At 44.1% G+C, this 21,466-nt stretch overlaps 1 protein-coding gene and 1 long non-coding RNA gene across 14 annotated transcripts in view; one reads left to right on the forward strand and one right to left on the reverse strand.

Annotated features, from left to right (window-relative positions):
- PPP2R2A (protein phosphatase 2 regulatory subunit Balpha) overlaps positions 1 to 21,466 on the forward strand; it is a 55,085-nt gene that overhangs the window by 11,835 nt on the left and 21,784 nt on the right. For 4 of the 7 annotated variants that reach the window (XM_048045722.2, XM_013197162.2, XM_066983571.1 and 1 more), the window contains 2 exons: positions 2,431 to 2,494; positions 5,660 to 5,734. In XM_048045722.2, the coding sequence (XP_047901679.1) occupies positions 2,431 to 2,494; positions 5,660 to 5,734 (139 nt within the window). Of the gene's footprint in view, positions 1 to 2,430; positions 2,495 to 3,458; positions 3,682 to 4,926; positions 5,007 to 5,379; positions 5,408 to 5,659; positions 5,735 to 21,466 lie in introns of those variants that run through there. The other 3 variants (XM_048045724.2, XM_013197167.2, XM_048045723.2) reach the window with 3 other exon arrangements.
- The window catches only part of LOC136786999 (uncharacterized), a 37,438-nt gene continuing 26,879 nt past the window's right edge, over positions 10,908 to 21,466 (reverse strand). For 2 of the 7 annotated variants that reach the window (XR_010826665.1, XR_010826662.1), the window contains 2 exons: positions 12,121 to 12,222; positions 10,914 to 11,038 (listed from right to left, as the gene is read on the reverse strand). This is a non-coding gene — a long non-coding RNA (uncharacterized lncRNA). Of the gene's footprint in view, positions 11,039 to 12,120; positions 12,223 to 17,296; positions 17,428 to 20,388; positions 20,521 to 21,466 lie in introns of those variants that run through there. The other 5 variants (XR_010826667.1, XR_010826661.1, XR_010826668.1 and 2 more) reach the window with 3 other exon arrangements.

Genomic DNA, 21,466 nt, shown 5'->3' on the forward strand with positions numbered 1-21,466 from the left:
AAGAAAATGCTGAGGCTACCCCTTGAAATAGCGGCGCTTAATCCAATGAATTTTACAATTCTGAGATGACACAAGCTGCTTGTTCACTGAAGTTAGGAAGCTCTCATTACATAGGTTTGTTCAATGATGAATAGTTTAGGGCGCTCAGTTACAGAACCATTAGATATTATGGTTGCATGGTTTCCTTTGGGAGATGGCACTCTAGAAAATAACTTTCAGACCAATTGCAAGTGCCACTAATCTACCATCCTCTTCTGCTTTTAATCCTTGCTAATACTTAAACTAAACTGTCGAGTGAGTGTTCAGGATAGAATGTTTTATGCCCCTTTTGAATATTTTTTCCACAGTGTAGAAGCTCAGAACTGCTAGAAACTTTATTTTTCCCTTTTCAAAAATAAAAACCAGTGACTTCACTGGAACTGTTCTAGAGAATAGAATCTGATACATGCCTTTGTCATGCTCAAGCTTAGAACTGTGAGGAAAGTTTAGGAATGGAAATGCTTAAACCTTTGTTTAAACCTTGGTTATGGTTGAAAATCTCTGGCCACTGGCAATGGAGGTTTTCAGGGCGTTACAAGTGGGACCTGCTGAAAGCAAACTCAGGTCAGGTAAAGCTTGACTGTCAAAAAAGCAAATGCGTGCCCAGAGAAGACTTCCTGGCATGGCACTTGGCACAGCGCAAGTAACACTAAGGGCCTGCCTGCTTGAGGTTGGTGTTGATGTAACCTCAAAGAAGTTAGATGGGTTGGGACTTGCACCAAGTGCAGTTTGCCCTGCAAGTCTGCCTGCAACTCATTACAAAACCAGGGTCTGCCTGACCTTTTGTTAAGCATGAACTTCCACCTGGCAGTATTAAGGCATAGCACTGTTCCGATAATGGTTGTTAATTAAGTGGCTACATGCACAGAGACAATTATGTGAAATTAAGAGTGGGGAAACACACGGTGAATATTAGCAAACATTTTCTAGGAGTAAAGCCTGTTAGGCTGTGAAATGCTCTCCCGAAAAGTAATGGAAACCTCTTTTGCTGAGATACTTCAAGCTAGACAGTACGAAGTGCAGAAGAGTATGCTGTAGGGAATTAAATTGCCCTGATGTTAACCGTCGTGTGACCTTGGATGGCTCAGCTATTACTAAACTCCAGTGATAATTTTGGTGATAATTACTCCCTTTATTTCTAAACTGAATTATTGTAATTCATTATAGTCTTGTCTAATGGGTCATATTACTAGGAAACTAAAGCAGATACAAAATGAGTTGGTGATAATTCTTTTGGCCTTAGTTGTTTGATCAGTGATTTGACATTAATTTATTATTTAAACTGGTTATCAGTCAGATTTCATGTCTTGATTTTAAGTTGTAACTTCTGCAGCTCATGATTTATGCTGCTGTGAACTGACCACTCTGTATGTAGTTCACTGTCCTTACCAAATACAACCAGAGAGAGTTTTCTGTGGGTCTTTGTCCCTACAGTATTTTCGTTTCCTGGAGATGGTCTTTTAGTCTGAGTTGAAGGGGTTGGTTTGCATAGCAAGAACTAGCGAGTAAAGCATAATTGGAATAAACATTCAGCAAAGCTTTGTACTGTTGGTGGTTGTGTAGAAATTTAACATATTACAGTTACTGTTTCCCCAGAGCACCTGAACAAACGCTTAAACTCCAGTGAAATCAAAGGGTCATAAGCATATGCTTACAAACTTTCAGTCAGAGCTGCAAAATACTCTTGCTAATTTGCACTAACCATTAATACTAGAATGAATACTTGCGTTGTCTGAATTAGCAAGTGAACACCCAAGCAAAGACTGTGATTCCCAAGTTGTCTTACTAATTACCATGGCTGTGATTTAATGTTAATTATTTATTATACTTCATTATGTTCTATAGCTCAGTTAGTTCAAAACAAAAACCTGAAATGTTGGAATTATGATCTTTCATTCTGGCACCATGATATTAAATCTTTTCTAAGAAGGACTTTGTTCTAATTATAAGGTATGTACTAAAGCTTCATTAATTTATATTACAGGGCTAATTGCAAGTCTTTGCTTTTTTTTTTTTTTTTTAGCAGCATAAGTTCTTGAAACAATGCTTATGCTACCGTGAGGGCCAAATTCTGCATTAATAGTACAGAAAGCAATGGATAAATTGGACTTTATTTGCAAGCTTTCCTGCTAAATGGATGCAGGACACTTCTGTGTAGGGTTGAGAAAGATGGCTTTAAGGAATCCCAAAACAAGAGGGACATCAGCTTCTGTTCCAGATCTGGAATTGACTGAATATGGCCACAAATTTGTAGAACTGAGTCAACTTGTTCCTGAGCTCCGGGAAGTGTGGACCTGGGTGTTAAGAGAAGGCCCTTAACACTGTAGCAATCTAAAAAAAAGCCTGTCTTGATTGTGAATGCTTTTGAACTTGTGGTGTGTTTGCCTTTAGATTTTTGGGTGGCTGTCATGTTGGACCAAGCAAAATACATGGTTCCAGATTCTCCCAAACTTAGGTGAGTTGCAGTTCTTCAGAATGCCCTGTATGTGTTGAGTATTTTTCAAATATTGCTTTATCATTGCTTACAATAATTATTTTATTTGCATGTGTGGTTTTTGAGGAACATTGAGATAAAGCTGTATTTGTCCAAAGTAGCCTACAATGTGAGCTAGTTCTGGGTTTGTGGCATTTACTCTCAAGCACTGGGAGCCCAACTGCGTTGGTGTGTTTGTTTAGACGTGTTCAGTTCCCACAGTTCTCTTTTGCACTGTACTTGACTAGGAATTGAATGGTCTTTCATTTAAGAAAAGCAGCTTCTTAGTTTTTTTCAGCTGGAAATGCAAAATTAGTGTACGTGATGACTTGGGAAACTTGTCTGAAGGCACACTGTGCTTGTGGCAGTGCTGGGCGTGCAGGATGAGCTCATGAATCTCAAAGTGAAATCTGGATTAGCAAGCCCTACCCTGCCTAAGAAAGGGCCAAAAAAAAAAAAAGCCTGCACAAACACCTGCGAAGGGAAACCGATGGCTTTGACAAGATCTTAAAATGGATTGTAGTGAATGTGTTGACTATGTCCTGTGAGGTAACTACAGTGGGGACCTTAATGGGGATGGAAGGGGCAGGCTTCTGAACCAGCAGGGCTGAGCAGAGAATCCTTAAGGGGTGAGGGGGGCTGAAGGGTGGTGGGAAGCTAAAAGGTGATGGGAGGCTGAAGGCTGGTGGAGGCTGAAACGAGCTGGGGGTGCACGGGGAAGAGCCATAAGGGCCGCGGGGCCGCGCTGGGGCCCTGAGGTGAAACGAGAGCCCCCAGCCCGCCGGGGACGAGTCCCCAGAAGGGTCCCGGCTCTGAGCCCCCCGTGAGGGAGCCGAGGCCGGGCGCGGAGGCCCTCTGAGGGCCCGGCGAGGCCCAGCCCGGCGGCGAGGCCGCTCCGCCTTCCCCCCCGTCCCCTTCCCTCCTCCGGGTGACGTCACCCGGAGCTCGCCCGGCGCCATTTTGAAAGTGGAGCCGCTCGGCGGGGGGGGCCGGAGCGAGGCGCGGAGCGGGGGCAGCCCCGGGAGCCGAACGGGAGCCGAACCGGAGCCGGAGGAACCGGAGCCGGCCGCAGCCCCTCCGCCATCCGCCGCCATCCTTCCCCCGGCCCGGCCCCGGCCGCCCCGCCGCCAAGCGCCCGGCCCGCCCGCCTCGCCGCCCCAACATGGCAGGTAAGGGGCGGCCGCCCCCCTGCTCGGCCCGCGGGCGGCTCGCGGCCCCCGCAGCGCGATGGAAGGGGAACGAGGGGGAGCTTCGGGGGGCGAGGCTGCACGGTTGTCCCCCTGGGGCCAGGGACCGGGCTTGGGGACAGGATCGGGCCCCCGGGGGGCTCGGGGGCAGGCGTGCTCCGTGCCAGGGGCAAAGCCGGGCGGGTGCGGGATGCGGTTGGATAACGGGGGGGGGGCTTTCCCTGCTTTATTTCTCCTTCCTTCCTCTGCCTGAGCCCCATTTTGCATCCCGAGGTGCTCGTGCTGCTGGAGGGGTGTGTGTGTGTGCAGGAGGTATCTCTTCCTCCGCACTTCTCCCTGCGGTTTCATCGATTCGTCCCCCCCCCGCCGCAAATTGGATCGCCTTCTCGGTGCTCTGCCTTCGGAGGAGCAGGCGAGGGAGGCAGCGTTTGGTTTGTGCTTTGCCTTCCCCCCCCTCCATGCTCCACCCTCCTCTTTTAGCCAGGAGAAGGAAAAAAAAAAAAAGTGCCGACTTGGTTCAAGCGAACTGTATGAAAACTAGAATTTTGGCATTATGCAGGAGGAGCGGTGATTTGCCTTATACACTGTCCCCTTTAAATGCTGCCATGGTGCCAGCTGCTAAATGACAAATGAAGAGGGTGGCGAGAGGAAAGCAAATGGGTTGTGCGGGTTTGGGGGGAATGGGAGAGGCGAGCGCAGCAGATCCTTCCAAGGTATCCGCAGAAAAGCCTTCTGACATCTCTCGTGGAGCTGGGAGCCCGTGCTTGCCTTCGCCGTGCTGAGTTATGTAGTTTGCTTGCCTGGAGTCCTTCAGAAAAGAAACGAAGGCAAGCGAAAAATGCATGCTGGAGTCTGGTCGTGGTGTAGCACTTCGGTTAACAGTGAGCCATTTGGTCATCTTTGGAAAGAATATTTTGGGGTTTCCCATTTCCACATCTTGGACTTGTTTTTACCCCTCAAATTAATGTAGGAGAGGGAAGAAGTCCGTTCTGCATTCTTTGTTATGCCAGAAGTGATAGCAGACCTCTGGATTAATGTGTAAATGCCATCTGTTGCTCAGCCTGTTTGAATCGTGTTGAGGAAAAGTTCCATTTTGACAGTGGCTTTAAAAAAAAAAAAAAAAAAGGCAGGCCCATTTCAGTCCCTTCCTGTATGTACTCAGCTCAGCAGTGATTTGCTCAGAATGCAATGCAAGAGAAATGGGTGGTGATTTTTTTGTGTGTTTTGGTGGCAGGGTTCAAATGAATCACTGCCTTCCGCCGAGGCAGTAATGTTCCTGAAGTTTTCTCTTCGATCCGTTTTCTATGGTAGTAGAACTTGTTAACATCAGATTGCTTGTTTGCTTTTCTGCTCGGATTTGTTGGTGGCTTTTTCTTAAGCTGATAACTGCTTTCGTTACTTCTGCGAAGAGACTCTAAATTTGTGGTAAAATTATTTTCTTTAGCCTTCAGTGTGTAGGTTCAGTTCTTTGTTTTTGTGGGAGGAGGAAATGAATGACGTGCGTGGCTTATGTTGATTGAGAGATTGAAATGTTCCAAAAATGCAGAGCTTTTCTGACAGTTGCTGATTAAGTTGTGTGCGTGTGTTAGCGGGGTTCTGCTATATAAAGTAGGAAGAAGCTTTATGTCAAGTAGGATGCTCATGCGCTCTCGTTTTAAGTGTGTTTTAAGTTAGTGCCAGCCGTGTTACTTAGCCATGCGAGCTTTCGGTGAGAGGTTTTTATCGCTGTTACTGCTTACGCTGTTTTTGACAAACATTGCTTGGGACGCTGGCAAGCCCCTAATGACAAAAACAATATCTGTAAAGGAAAAAGGTGGGGAGGGGCAACTTGCAATTGTGCCGACATCATTGCTGAGGAAGTAGGCGGGTGCACTGTTGTCTGAAATTTTCGGTTAGTAACTATTACGGGCTCTTTGTGTTGCTCTGGGGGGGGTCTCATTTTTTGTATTGTGTTTTTCAGGAGCTGGAGGAGGAAATGACATTCAGTGGTGTTTTTCTCAGGTGAAAGGCGCTGTAGATGATGATGTAGCAGAAGGTAAGAGGAATTTTTTTTTACTGTGATTTTTTTCCCCCTGATTTTCTAGGTACATTTTAGGAAGACGTGAATGCAATCTGTATTGTATGCAGCTTGAGCAAAGCAGATGGATATTTAATGTGCATTCAGATACCTAGAGTCAGATCAAACTGTGCTATGAGTCTTGTTCACGTTTGTAAGAAGGGATGAATTTAGGCTTCTGAAGTGTTTTGCTGGAATTGTTTCCCAAAATCGTTAGATAGGTTTTTCCTGTCATTCAGCTTTTGTTCTGTTTTTTCCTAATCTGCAAAATGGGGAATGTGATACTTGTGTTCCACAGGGAGGTGTTGTGACAGCTAATTAATGCTTGTAGTCTTTAAAGACCTAAGTATTGGGTAAAGATCAAGTGATTTTTCCCAATTTTTCCAGTTTCTGTTAGCCAGAAGAGGAAGAAATCAGAATATTTGTGTGTGCTTGCCTACTAAGTAGAGAGGGGTTTTGTGTTTGACATGAAAATGGGAACTGGCTCAAACTTTTCTGAGCTAGGGCTACTAGTGCTGGCAGTGACAAATGTCATCTCTTACTAAGATGGCTGCCTGCGATTGTGACTGCAAAAAGTGCTTGTTTTTCTTCGTTTTGGTTGGGGATTGTTAGAGGGGTCGTACTTACCACATGCTGCTCAGCGGTGCTAGCGAGCAAAATTTCTTCTCTGATCCTCACTGGCCTCCACATTTCTTTGGCCATAAGTTCCTGTTTGCGTAATACAACCTGTAAGATCAGGAGTTAATTTTTCTTTTGCTAGCAGTTGGCCTTGTCAATTATGGAATTTGTAACATTTCTTTTTTTTAAACATATCCCAAATGCTCTGACTTACAGACAAGTGAGATTGATGTTGTATTTAGAAAAGCGGTAACTACGGTTCCCGTTATTTTCCCATTTGATGCGTGGTTCAGATTAACTTCCAAAGGCTGAAAAATGAGTATAAACATGAGACTTACTTTTATTAGCTACAGCTTGTGGCAAACAAGGCACTTTCAAAGACTTGTGTGATTTTACAAGCTGAAAGATGGCTTTTGGAAGCAAGAAAGCTGTAATATTTTTTAAAGCTGAGTTTTGAATTTTTCAGGGAGTATGTTTTAAAGCTCGAACTCCAAAGTACTGTTAAATGTAATACAATCTTTTTTCCTCTGACAGACTTAAATTCTGTAACCTTTGTTTTAATTTCCTATCAAACTAAATACTCAAATATTGCAAGAATTCCAGTTGTGTGGCAGGTGCTTGCAAATAATTCTTCGTGCCAACAGCCCTGTTGACATGCACGTAATAGTAACGAGCTTTCTGTATACGCTGAAGTGGCTCTTGCAGGGAAATGGAAATGCAGAAGTCCGGAAATAGTCTGTCCTTTGCTTCCTTAGCTGCTCGGAGGTGCCGTACTTTGCTCTCCGCCAGATGACTTGCTGGCCTCCCGCTTCCTTCCGGGCAGGTGAGCAGCTGCAGGAGCGAGGCGCAGGGGGTGGAGTGCAGGGAAGCTGTCACCGTAGGAGAATTAACCAGCTTCAGGTCAGCCAGCCGCTCCGAACGCTCTCCAGAAAGCTGTATGAGTGTTTTGGACCGTATGGAACATGTAGGTTTCTGATTTTGTGACCCAAAGAACAATTTCGTGTCGTTGCCAGCTGTAATTGACTTCCGATGAGTAAGTGCAGACCCCTCAGCGTGATGCAAGATGGCCTGAAATTAAATGCCGAGATCCTGGAACGAGGTCCCCGCATTAGTGTTGTACTTGATTGTCGTGAATTTGTTGAGCTGAAATTCTAAGCTCTTCTGAGTATTTGGCTCCCCCGATGCATACTGGAAATTGTTAAAAGCCAGCTGTGTAACTGTAACGCAGCTTTACCTTCCCTGCAGTCCTGGGAGCTCCTGTTATGCTTTATAACGTCCATCTGTAATCCTGCTGGGTTGATGATGTAGCTGAAACTTAGCTTTTTCTGTACTTCTGGCTTTAAGGTTCACCTTAATAAAATGAAGCCTTGTGTAGTTCTTGCAAAATGGGAACGGCAATTTTGCATGCTTCTGGTCCCCCTTCAGAATACTGAGGGACAAGTCGCCAGTGGCTCCAAGTCTGGTCTGACCTTTCTTCCCTCCCTGCCTTTGTCTGCCTTTTTGTGGCAGCTCCATGGTGAAAGCTAAAGAAAATTTTGCTGTCTGAAGCTTCGGTGATTCTTTAACCGTCGTGGTCTGCAGGCTAACAAGCGTGGGCTCCAGCCACGGCTGGGAGTGAGGACAGTGCCAATTTGGCTAGGGTAGTACCTAGGGCGTGGGGTTTTGAAGTGGCTTTAGAACTGGGATTTTAAGAACTGACTTTTGTGGAGTACTGAAACTTCCCTAGAAACAGCAAAGTGAAGAAAACAAACCTAGAAGAAATGGAAGAAGTATGTTTCACTTTTTCTTCCCATTCTTAACAGAATTGTGATATCAGTTAACACTAACTGTGTGTCAGCCAAGGAACCTGCATCCATTCATTACATGAAGCAGCCGAATGTGAACCGGCAGTCTCCCTAAAATACTGCCCGTAAAACAGGCCAGTGGAGAGTAACGCTTCTATCAATGCAGTAACGATGGCAGCAACTTCAGAAAGTTTGCAAGGAGTGCTGGTGCAGAGCTTCCAGTAGGTTTGGGGTCAGGTGTGAGCACCTCACCGTCTCGTAGTAGGAACAGCCTCCAGTTCTGTGGGTGCTGAGGTTGGAATGGATGGCTGTTACAAAGTCAATATTTGAGGGTTAGCTGGTGTTTCAGCCAGCAATCAGGTGACAGTTCTTAATTCTCTGGCTTTCTAAGCACCGTGTGGTAGGTGGATGTGACATTTCCTTTGGAGATAAGGATGGAAGCAATGGCTGCGCCATTTCGCTTTGGCAGAGCTTTTGTAACTTCAGGAGCGTGGCTGTGTGAGGAGCAGCCAGCTCCCCTCTAGTCTCAGCACGTATGGAGCTTCTCTTCGGTTGTCAGCTTTGGCTGGCTCTTGTTTGCATCAAGGTGAAGTACGGAACTTGGATTTGAAGTTGACATCTGAGTGTCAGAATCATTATAGTTGGTGTTCTTAAAATTAACCGATGACAGAAGGTTGCCTTTTTGTCACGTGGCTTCTGCTGTCTCTGCTTCTGAAACAGCCGATCCTTTGCTCAACAGAAGTCTTCCTCCCTTCTCAACTTCCTATTTGTCCTTCTGGAGCCCAGTCCCACAAAGTGTCAGTGCTCAACTTGTTATTCTGACTACTCTGGAGAATCTGGACCCAGGACACTAGACGAGACAAGACTTTTCCAGGGGTGAAAGCAGATTTATTGTCCTTTAAGTTCGGTGGTCCAGGGTATCAAAAGAATCTCTAATGCATGGATTTGTTTTTTTGTGGCATTGCTGTTCCAGTGCAGGAAAGATTTAACTGTCCGGAACTGCTCAAGAGCAGACATGACCACACTTTCTTAGTAGAAGCTTCCTTTATGGGAATGACTGCAGAAAAGGAGTACAGAGGTTTCCTGCAGTTTCTTTGGTTTTGCTCTGCAGTTCTGCTCTCCAAGAGGTAGCATAGTGGCAACTCCACTTGGAAACAACTTGAGAACCGTGAGTTTAAACCATCCTTGAAAACTAGACGTTAGCTTAATGGAATGAGTTTGTGCTTCAGAACAAATTAAGTCAAATTTGTTTAATTACTTGGCAGAAGGAAAAGAGTCAAGCTGCTGTATCTAAATGTTCTTTCAAGCGTAATCCAAAGATACGTAAAAGTCCGATGGTCTGCGTCCAAGGCTGGGAGCCAGGAACCTAAGTCCTAAGCTGAGTGATCAGCCCTCATCGTGGACAAGTTGTTTTAACTGCTTGGGGCCTCAACGCCTCTGGAGGAGGCACTGGGGTATCTGCTGTGGCTGCTAAGTCTGCTCCAGGACCGTTCTCTGCTTCTTTGTTAGTAATCTATCGCTTGATTCGCGTTTCCTCTTAGTAGCTGAAACGCTGCTGTAGTCTGCTGCAGTTTGTGCAGATGATGAAGGGATGAAGTCACATTTCTGTCCCTAGCCAAACTGAGTGTGGTCAGAGATGTAAACAAGGTTTGCCTTTTCTCCTGTTCAGGAATGTCTTTCTCCATTTGATTCTAGGTATGTTTTATCTTAAAAGTGTAGATTTGTGCTTGCTTTTGGCAGACTTCAAAATTGCGGAGCAGCTGTGGGAGCTGTTACTGCTTCAGCAGTGGTACTTGGTCTTCAGTACCCCAAAAAATCTGTTGTTAACAGTGAGGAAACTGAGGCCAGGAATGAGAACTGCAGTGAGGAGCAGCTTACCAGCATCTGCAGCTCACTGTCTTCTCTTGCCTCATCAGAAGACTTTCTCTTGGTCAAGTAACATCTGTGTGGAGTAAGAGTAAGAGCTGCTGAGCCTCCCTCCAGAAAGCTGGGTGGCTGTGCCCCGCACGCTGCTCCTGGTGGCACTTCCTGCGCTGTTGGCTTCCATGTAGGGCGGTGCTGGGGGGACCACTCGGGGAGCGGGGCTCCCACCCAGCTGCGTCTGTGGGCAGGAGTCGCAGAAGGGGAACAATGGTGTCATTATGCAAGCGGTGGATGGGCTTCTTCAAATGCAAACTGATGCAGTAGGAGGGGAAGAAAAATCCTTAGAAGTAGCAAAAGCGTGAGGAGGGTTTGGGATACTAATGTCGAGGAAAGATCGGGGTGCAGTTATAGGAGGGAGCTGAACTTCTGTTTGAGAGCTATGGTTAAGTTCTCTGCTCATGGAGCGATGTCAGTTAAGAGGAGCAAGGCCTAGCAATAGGCTTGTTTAAAGGGGTAATGTGAAATATGCCGTTGAAAATTTAAAACCAAAAAAACCCACTGAGGGTATGGTCCTGTCCTGCCTGTGTTCTTCAGTCCACTTCTGTGTTACAGCTCTTACCTTCCGCTGTTTGCAGAACGGCTGGCTGCATCTGGAGAGGAGTAGGCTGCTGTGCTCTAGGAAGCGCTGGTCTGACTTGGCTGAAGTGTGTGCTTGTGAGGTCCCCCCCGACAAAGAGCAGACAGCTCAACAGTAAGGCTGTTCAGCTCCCCGAAGCTGTTGTCCTCTCTTGAAGAGAGGTCGGTAGCTTGGGCACTTCAGCCCATCAGTCATGCTGACCGGGGTTGGGCTCCGCTGTTCTGGGAAGCTTTTGCACTTAGATCAAAAATCAGATGGGAGGAGGAGTTGTTTGTGGTTTTTTTTGTATTGTAAATACAGCAGCTACTGTGATGAAGCCATCAGGCACCAGCCCTACAAAGGAGTGTGGAAATCCTGGTGGATTACAGCCCTTGAGCAACTCTGTAAAAAAAAAAATTTTTTTAATTTTAAAGGTGCTACTCTTCTTGGGTACTTCCACCCTAAGAACAGGCTTCCGTAGCTTCACAGAACGTGCATGGGAGAGAGCTAAAATGAAGAAGGAAATGTCTGGTGGGTGCAGTGCTGAAGTAAGAGTTAAGGGCTGGGTGTTCCTAGCTGTACTGTTTGCCTTTTTTTTCCCCCTGCTGTCTTCTGACTTGCCTATTTAGGCCATGGCTACATGTTTGGCAGCATTTCTGCTTAAAGAGGCACTCCTTCCCACTCTGCTGGCACCAGCGTGCGTGTAACTGCACAATGAACTTGTCTGGGAAGCCGATCCAGCTGAAAAATACTTAAAATTGTGGTTTTGACCGGATTATTTCTCAGCTGAATTGAACCCTGATCTGGTTCTCAGTGCTGTGTGCGCTTGTGCCAGCACAGTGTGATGAGTGAGCGAGCTGCTGAAAGGAAGAGGAGGAACTGTGGAAGGGAGGCAGTCTCTTTATAGGATTTTATGCACAGCCAATGTGAGATCCTGATCTTTAAGTGCTGTGCTACTCCAAACGGTAGAGTAGCTTAACAAAAAGGACTTTAGAGCTTTGCTGTTCAAGATATACTTGGAGCACGTGCGGTCTGAAGGCCACCAATAAATATATCTAACACCAGTTCTGTATGGTAACCTTAGGAGGCTGCGCTACAGTGCTGCCCTAATAAAATGGGTCAAACTTCCTGCGGTGCACTGCTGCTTGACTGAGATCCTGCATGGTTGGTGATGGCCTTTGGAGATGTTTTGTAGACTGAAGCTGGTCCAGTCTGCGCTGCTATAGGGGAAAAAGCTTATTTTTACTGGGTTACTTTGCAGTCAAATCATATCCCTGAGCTCAGGGCTGTGGGGATGTGCAAACCTGCACGGTGTAAAGAGGGGTGGTGGGAACGTGCCCGAGGGCAGGAGGAGGGCGCAGAACCCCCTCGCGTGGTGGCAGTGGGGATTCAGGCAGGTAGGAGCCGACTGGCAAACCGCTTTGCGGTGTGTCGGGTCGGGATTCTTCCAAATTAGATCACGCACACATCTGACACACGTGTACCATGTCGTTTATTACCAGGCTGTAAATAATTCTGGTGTTTTTCTGCAGCAGAACGAGTACACGTGGAATAGGCTTTCATCCTCTGGTGTTCACACAAGCAGTCTGAAAGGAGAAACAAACCCTTCTCGTTCAGCATTTATTAATTGGTATTGTTTCTCTTAAAAGCTGTGCTGCTGTTCGTATGGTTTAGTTTCTTGGAAGTTGCTGTAGAAAAGCATCTCAGTTAATTGGGAGATGGATTACTGACTGACTGCTTTACGGTAAAGAGCTTTAGGTCACGTAACAAACGATAATCTATTCTTACCGCTCTTAATATGATTTGAAAATTTGATCCCTTGTTTGGGGATTTCACTTAAACTAATGTCTTGTCTTGCATTTAGGTGCTAGAGAACGAGGCCTGCCGTGTCTTAGGTGCTCCTGAAGTGTGTGCAGTGCACCTGCTGTGCCCTGCGCCTCCTGTAGTAAAAATGCCTGTTGCTGATGGCACCAAAGTGAGGCTACCCGTGCTTTCCTTTGAGGAAATGCTGTGCTCTTGAAGCTCTTTTATTGGTGTAAGATGCTTTTCTTACTGCCTTAAGGGTATTTTCCAGACCTTTTTTTTCCTATTATTCATAACATGCAGTACCATAAACGTCTACAATATTTTTAGTATGGAGTGCGAAGTTTTGTGGAATAATTCAGCCTTCGGTAATTATGTGAAACTGTGAGCGTTACTGCTCTAAAAAAAGAGGAGTGAAAAGCTCTGACACAGGCAGACACGTTGTGAGTCGTGACAGCAGCTGCTGTGTTTCTATGACAATCGGGAGGAGAAGTGCAGGAAGTGTGTTCCTTGAACCAGCCTCGGCTGGGAATCGTCCTTCACGAAGCTCTGGTAGGCTTTAGGTCAGAATCTGGACAGTTTTCTGGATTTTAAATTTGAGTGGAATACGTGTAATGTCACTGTTAATATTTTATGGCTCTGTTAAAGCACGCACTAATGAGATGCTATTTGTGTAGGGTTTGCACACAGGTAAGCTGAAAATAGGATATTGTCGTACGGTGTGGGGGTCTTAGGGGAAAAATAGGCACTGTTGTCTTCACCCTGTGGGTACTCTGCAAGGTGAGGAATTGATGCTCTGATGGTGTGTGCTTGTTGCACATCTACCCGGCAGGGCTTCCTTTAAATAATACACCGACCCTTGCTTTCTGGCTACCCAAAAGGCCTGCTTTAGGGCGTTGTTTCGGGCTGTTGGTGTTACCTAGCAGTGGGTTTGCCTTCTGGTTTTCTGTTGCTGGTGCTCTGGGGTTGTTACCCTTGCCTTCAAAATGCGGGTGCTGGCTACCAGCACCAGGTAAGGTGTTCCATCGAGTTGATGTTACTGCAAATTATTCTTTGAGGTTTCTGTGCATGACTGTAATTCTGTTACAGAAATAGAAGCGGCTGCAAGCTTCTCTCTTCTAACTTGTCGTGCTTTTGTTGAGCACTGGAGGAGAAATTATTTACTTGGTCAGCCGTTCTTTATAAGAATGTGTTTTCCTCCCAGCCATCTCCAAGTGATAGCACCATTAAGAAACCCAGCCTATCTGGGCCACGTGGCAAACCCTCGGGCAGATAGACTTGCATCTAACTTTGGTTTAAAAAAATATAATTAGGGTCAGGAAGAGAGGATTTAGGAGTTGTATTGTTGGAAAGATTGATTTCCCAGGTGTGTAGAATGTGTTTTGGGTGGAAATGTTTTTCTTTGCATTTTCAATTGTAGTTTTTGTATTAATGCTCAGGGAGTAACAAGATTTCCAAATGTGCACAGTTAATGCTTGATGGTTTTGAGAACTTAAGAGAATGTAACTGCGTATATTCAGGAACATGTAAGGTGTTTGAGAGTTCAGACTGTAGTTGCTCATTTAAACTTAGGAAGCATTTGTACTATATTCCTGTCTGTTAAATGCTCCTGACTATATTTTGCTTTTTCCCCAAGGAGTATAAAAAGTATTCAGGGGCCATTCTTTGACTCTTCACAGCGGTGGTTGCAGCTGGCCTTTCTTCCGTCAGGAGGTCAGAAGTTGATGCGCAGAGACTGTGACCTACATGTGCTTGGGTATAGTGCTCATAAAGAGTGTGAAGAGCGCTTTTTTTAAAGTAATTCGACCCAGCAGACAAAATTTACGCATTAAAATATTTTTTATCTTGAAATTTCATAAATGATAATTCTGAAACACACTTTTGAGAGTTCCTGGACTTTTTTCTGATGTAGTTGCATAACAGAACTTAATTTCCCAGTGTTTGTAATGCATCGTTTCTGTAAACGGGGTCATTCGTAGAGATACTGACAGAACTGAAAGGAAGTCCTGTGTTAGCTCTTAATTGCTGTTAATTCTTGCTTTGGGGAACTGGCCCGAGTGGAAATTACATGTCTTGGGTTATTGGTTATCAGAGGAATTTTTTATCTTGAATTAGTTTCCTCAGACAGTTGTCAGTGTAGCAAGTATCTGGTGGAGCCGGAGCAGTGAGGGGTGGCTGGCTGGATGCTTCCCCTGGGTGAAGGATAACGGTGTGAAGGAGCCATGGGAACAACTGAGACAATTCCTCAGCCTTCCAATGCTTGTTTGTAGTCTCCTTCCATATGGGGAGCTCTAATATCAGTGAATTTGGGATCTGTTGGAGAATCTTTTCTAAAAGATCAGTGTGAACAAACCGCAATTGAAACTGCAGCACGCAGACCTTGTCATGGTCTGGTCCAGCAGTGAGCAGACGGCTCTGCGATGTAGAGGCAGTACTGAGGCATTCATAAGCTGCATTTAGGGACACTGGAACTGGCAGGAGGGGCTTTTTGACCCAACTTTCTGTAGAAGCTGCCTGCTTTTCTCTGTTCTCACAGCCTTGTGTTCGGAATTTTGTAGTTTAACCTTTATTGATTTTATATTTCTGTTCAAGAAACATGCAGGGTCTTCATTTTGTGTTCCCTTTTGGACCAGTAGCCCACTCACGAGGAGCAGTGGAGGCCGGTAACATGACAATCCTGTTACTGGAGCAGGACGCCTGCTGTGCTTAACCCAGCAGTTCTCTCTCTTGAGAAGATTTGGATGCCTCAGAGGAAAGTGCAGTAAGGAGATAGCATTTAAGAACAAACCAAACCTCTAGGACTGCGCACACCAGGTTGCTGGCTCCCTGGAGCTTGTGGATTCTCTTCCTTGATTTGACCTGAGGAAGCTCAGACCAAACTTTGTTATAACACATCTACTGGCTTATGTGGCATTCTCACCCTTCTGCTGTTTCTGCAGATCTCAAGTGTGATCTAAATTGTCATCTACAGCTGTGCTGTGAGGTCATCTCTGTTCTGATCCTCATGTTCCTGTGCAAGGGCTATTACGTGTGTACGTTGGTAGGGAAAGAGATGACACAACGGAGTGATTGCATCCTGTGTCGGAGCACTTCTGGCTTAATCTTTCCTCCTTGCTGGCTGCAGTCATTTTGAAGAAGTCAGCAGGAGAAGATGATGTACACAGCCCTCTTTGGTCTTGTAAGCTTGTTTGTGTGTGTGTTGAAACTCGTTTTCCAGAAGTTCTGCTCTTACGTAATGCTCAAGTTGAAGTTTGGCACCTTCCGATTCGTGTTCTTTTAACTAGTGTATTTTCAGTGAGGCTTACCTCTATTAAATAGCTGTGTGTTTTTTTAACTTTTTACCAAGTTTAAAATTTAGGCTTAAAATTAATTATCCTGAGGGGATAAGAATAGAAATTAAGATAATTGAAAGTAATCATGCTGAGTTGAGATGCATCATTTTAGCCCCTATGTACTTTGTTTTTTCCTTGTCTGTAAGACTAGCATGTGTGTTGCCCAAAATTGGGTTCCAAGACTTCTACTAAAAGCTATTGCAGGGAGCTTTGAGGTCTTTGCAGGACAGTAATATAACTAAATATTCTGTGTCTTGTTTTTATAGCTGTTATATAATTTTTCCAAGATCAAAGAAAGGCTCCTAATTTATAGATAGCGAAGATGAGATGTAAAGTAACTGCGTTAAGAATAAAGGTCAGTATTTAGCTCAGGCTTGCAGACTGTAATTTTTTCAGATGTGGTATAAGCATGAGGGTCAGCCTTACCGAGGTGTCAACGTGTGGATTCTGTTCTGCATCATTTAAAGAAGTGTTAATCTCTGGAAGTCCGGGCTTCAAACTAGTATTGGCTTCTGTTTAAGTACAACAAAAATTTAAGACGTTGAGGCATGTATGCTTGGGCTGGAGTAAAAAGTGCAGGAAAATACTTGCTAAGTGTGTGTGGGGGAAAGGCAATTGGTAAATGGAAGGTTATTTTCCATGTTCCACAGCAAAAAATGCACCAAGTATTAAAATGAACTAATAAAGGAGTGGATGTCCGTAGTGAGTGAAATAATTTGAAGGTTTTATTCCTCAGTCCCGTCATAGTCAGAGCTCTGTATTCGTCTCTGCTGGAAGCTTCAGTTGCACTTGTGACCTTCACAGGCGCTGTGCTCTCCAGCAGGCTGCCTGAAACTCATCTAGTGAGCGTGCCTCCTTCCCTCCTTTCCTTCTCCATTATGGTAGGTAAGATGACTTTTTTTAACTTTAATTTTCCTTCCTTAGAAGGATGCACTTGACGTGTGTCTGAGGTGCAATGGTCTCTTGCATGCTAGAGTTTGACACTTGGAGATTAAAAAGTGTTACAAATTTTTGCCTTTAGCAATAAAAGCTTTGGTCAAAGAATGTATGAGAAGAGTCTGAAACAGCGTGATAGTTTCCAGGAATTGTTTTTTGTATTGACAACAGAAGGGCAACCCAGACTACAGAATTCTAGTAGCTGATCTTGAAAGGCGTTGCCAAATCATGATGTTTTTCTAAAGTACTGCTCCTAATTTTTAACTTGCGGTGTATGTTTTGTAGTGGCTTCAGCAAAAAGAGCAAATCAAGATACTCCAAGTGCTCTTAAGCTGTGGCATTCCCAGTGACAAATGAAGAAAAGCATCGCCTCAAGGCTTCTGTTCTGTACATGCAAAACAATAGCACAGTATGTTATTTCCAAATATATTGTTATTTGCAAACAGAAAACGAACCACTGGCTTTTCTGTGCTGTGCAGCCTATTGAAATTCTGGCTGTGATTCCAGCGGAGACTTTGCCATAAATAGCTCTGCACTACTTCGGAACACAAACAAGCCTCGTGAAAAGATCTGAAGTAAGGTCTTCTGAGGGGACTAGTTAGTGGAGATACTTCGGTGGAGGTGAGGAATGTTTCTGTAGGTTGAGGTGGGGAGCTGTCAGCAGGAGTTGAGAAGTAAGTAGTTACTGACTCAAATTAGTTTCAAGGACTCCGAAATCACCTGAGTCAAGTGAAGGAAGAAAAAGGATGATAAAAATGCGCAAGTACAAGCAGAAACAGGTATGTTTTCCTTGTTAGCATTAAAGAGCTTTAAAAACAAAAAACACAAATGCCACATGGTAAGTAAATATAACTTGAAATAGAAATGATTTATTCTTTTAACGTGCAGTCATCCAAATGAAAGCATCCTTTTAAAATTTATACTGAACAGATGTTTGGTAGTGTGAATTAATACATAGCTAATTCTGTAGTGCTTATTTTTCAGTGCTGTCTGGGCGAATGTATCCTTGAATAAGTAACGCAGGGGCAGCTTTTGTGTAGATGTGTTCAGCTATAATTGGTGCAAGCTGTCTTGAGTAAGATACTTTACTGTCTTGAGGAGAAGCTTATAAACCTGTGCGTTAGGAGAGGTGAGTAAATTCCTCAGTGATTCACCTAGTTCACAGCGCTGATTTTTCCCTAGACCTGTTGCTACTAAGTATTTTAACAAGCAGAATTCAAGAGTCAAAGAGCATGAACATAACTTTGGCACTTGTGAAATCCATGCTCTGAGTGGTAGACTTCAGTTCTCTGCTCAGCCCCTGGTTATCAAACAAATGTGTTTATCATCTGTCACAACAAAATGAGGATGGCATCACAGAAAAGGGCTGAGAAGACCTTGGGAGTTTGTTATTACGTTCTCTACATGCAAAGCTTTCAACTTTACATATTACTCCTGATGGATGTTTATTAAAAAGCCTTAATCTATGGACATCTTGCAGCCTCGGAAGCGTATATTTAAAGCTTAACTACCCATATTTTTGAATGACTTTTTTTATTATGTTTAAAATCACATTTGGTGACAGAGCATGAGAAATTTATGTGTGGGAATTGCACGCTGGTCTTGAATGGAAATTAGTCCTAATACCCACAGAAGGCAGGGACTCTGTGCTATTAACTGCATATAACTTAGTGGGATCAACAGCTTAGCCACTGATACTTTTTTCTTTTTTAAGATCTCAATGGTATTTCTGAGCTTGTTGGCATTTTTCAAGAACATTCTTCTTCATCCTTCCCATGCCTATTAAGAGCAGTTCCCTAAGAAAACGAAAGTATAAATAAAACAGCTTGGTAATACAGGAAAGCACTTCTGCAAGGGGTAATTAGCCTGTTCTTCGAAAATAGATGCATTGCTAGCATGTTGTCTTTATCACAGTGAGAAGAAATAAAGCGTAAATAAATCTTTGTCTAATTCTTTCTTTGTATTTTGGAAAATCCTGATAATAAATATAACTTGAATTCAATAGTACTGGTCATAGGAGAATTATGGAGCACTTCTTGAAGTATCACACATCCAGAAGGAGCCCAGTGAGTGTGTAGTACTGTAATTGATCTCTCAGACTACAGGTTTTCCAGAGAGCAGTGGGTTGAGCTGGAGTCCTGGTCTCCCAAATCTTACCCTGCATATGGCAGTAGGATGTCCTTTATCTGCAGGTCAGCAGGGATGTTTTCAGGAGAGCCAGAATCAGCAGCGCTGCTCTTCTTTGAATAGAGGTTGTTTGATTTTTCTGGTCCATCATAAAGTTTATTCTGGAAAATGAGTAATCCTGATTTTTTGTGCTTAATGTCAGAACTGAGATAGTTCTTTCTTGGAAGTTTGGCATGCAGCAACAGTTTTGCTGTAGCTTTATTTACGATGCTTTGTAAAGCAAAGCTCTGCAGGCAGAAAATGTGTTGGAACAAGTTATGTACCAGAGCACCGAGGCTAGACAAATGCAGTAGTAGAGCAGAAATAATCAAATCTGTTATTTATAAGCCTTTTTGTCTCAGTTCTCCTGGTATTGCTCAGTAAATCCCTCAGTGTTGTGAGCGATAGTGACAGAACATTCAGGCACCTAAGGGGCTCTTACTTGAAACAAAGTGTGGGCATGAAGGTAGTCGCTGCTTGAGTTAATTTTGTTCCCCTATAACCAGATAATGCCTGATCTGTATGCAGTTGTATAAAGGACAAAAATGACAAGAAACTCCCTAAATTCTCCACGATATGAATATAATTTAACCCTTCTGTCATCTTTCTCCAGGGAAGTATCTCATAAGTCAGCATGGGTTTTGTTGGCTGAGCAGGGTTTCTGCATTGAAATGTAACTAGTGTGGACTGCATGTTGAATTGCTTAGTACAGTTAACTTTCTAAAGTGTGTTGAAAGGCATAATGCGTGGAACTAGAAAACTCAAGGTGGAGGAAACCCTTTCCTTTCCTGCATCATTTAGTCAGGTTATCGCTACATCTGCAGGAATATTTAAAACGTGCTCAGTAGTATGTATGCACTGTAGAGGCAGAAAGCACTGTCAGATTGCTTGTTTAAGCAAACCATGAGCTTCACGTTCTTCTGCGCTCGTATTTTTGAGATTTCATCTAGGGTTTTAAACAAAAAGTTGTTTTTGAATTGTTGCTGCTGCAGCACCAAGGAGCACGTGTTTATTTCAATTATTTTTGGGGTATGTAAACCAGTCAAGGCTTGGTTATGTGAGTGTTCTGGGCTGTTGTAAACTGTTTTGTATGTGGGATATGCCGTTGCCATAATGACAGCCACTATCACTTATTCTATCAGTAATGGTTGCCAGAGATGTGTGGCATTTGAAACCTAAGGTTTTGGATTTCTTTATCTACATCTAAGCAGGGACACGTAATTTTTTGCAGGTTAAGTGTGACTGTTGTATGCTGTGACAGCAGTGGAGCACATACGTACCCAAGCCAGATATTTAAAATGTTAGATGTTTTTTTATGTAGTAGATGCTTTCAAAAGGAATACATTGCAAACTGTAACGTGTTTAGATTTTTTTAAACAGTCTGTCTTCTATACTTAAAGCCTTTTATTCTTTATATTTCACATCAAAGCCATCCTTTCTGATGGAGTATTAGATAGCAGCTTAATTTAGGGGTGCATAGCCTCTCGAGGTGATGTTATTCAGAGGTTAGCCACTGCTGCTTGCAGTCTTTCTGATGGTCCTGACCTTGATGGGAGAGGAGTTTTTCAGCGTGATGGCAGAGGGATTGATGCAAAGCTGCGATGCACATCCTCAGTAGGGGGGAGGCAGGTGGCTTTTCCCAGTTCCCTGCATTAAAGTAGATTCAAACTTCTCAGGTTGGAAGCTCTCAGCAGCTGAATTTTGTGATGATTAGAAAACTGAACCCTGCAATAGCTTTCATATTGAGCAACAGGCCAGTATTTAACAATGCTGAAGTGTTGGGTTTGCCGTTGGCTACCTCTGTATTTAAAGTCAGAACAATTCGCTGGTTGCAGACAGGAAGGGTTGTGGGCAGACCTGAGCTGTTTTTTGGGATCGTGCACTCTTGCAGAGGCTGTAAAGAGCAGGCTCAAGGAGAAGCTGTGACCTTTAGCAGCTTGTCCCTAATTGTGACCGAACGTTGCAGCTCCACAACCTGTGAGGCTGCTCGCCCGCCTTTCTAAGGTTATTTAAGACGGGCACCAGGAGCGGGGCTGGATTTCTGCCACTTGTGCCTCTTATGTTTATGATATTAATAAACTGGTGTCAAATGTCCTGGGAACGGGTGATGTGGGCTGAAAGACCTTTGTTTCAGCCAACAATAGACCTGAATTAGTGTGAATAGGAAAAGCAAATAGGCACTTCCTGTCATATTTTAAGGAATACTGGGGTTTGGGGAAGCGTGTGCATTAAGAGACTTAACCTGAATGCTCATCACTTGCCAGTGCTTTTTCCTAGTAAAGTTTTCCCCGTGTGTGTGTCTGTTAATCTTTCTAAATATGTTTGCTGTGCTAATGAGGTAGAATCCCATTTGTTTGAACAGATCTTTTTTAGGGTATTCTTCAGGGGAAAAACTGTAAGCTGAACTGCATGAAGATCTGAAGAGGGGACACGTCTTAGTTATTTTCCTGACCTGCCTTGTTCCTCGAGTTTGGACCTGGAGGCCTCCTGCAAGGCTGGAAAGTATGTGAACTGAAAACACTTGGGTGGTGCTTCAGACCACCTTGAGGCTCACTTGGCTTTCACAGAGCATTGTAAAAGTCCAGAACAATGG

The sequence above is a fragment of the Anser cygnoides genome, chromosome 26, assembly GCF_040182565.1.
Source record: "Anser cygnoides isolate HZ-2024a breed goose chromosome 26, Taihu_goose_T2T_genome, whole genome shotgun sequence".
Lineage (NCBI taxonomy): Eukaryota > Metazoa > Chordata > Aves > Anseriformes > Anatidae > Anser > Anser cygnoides.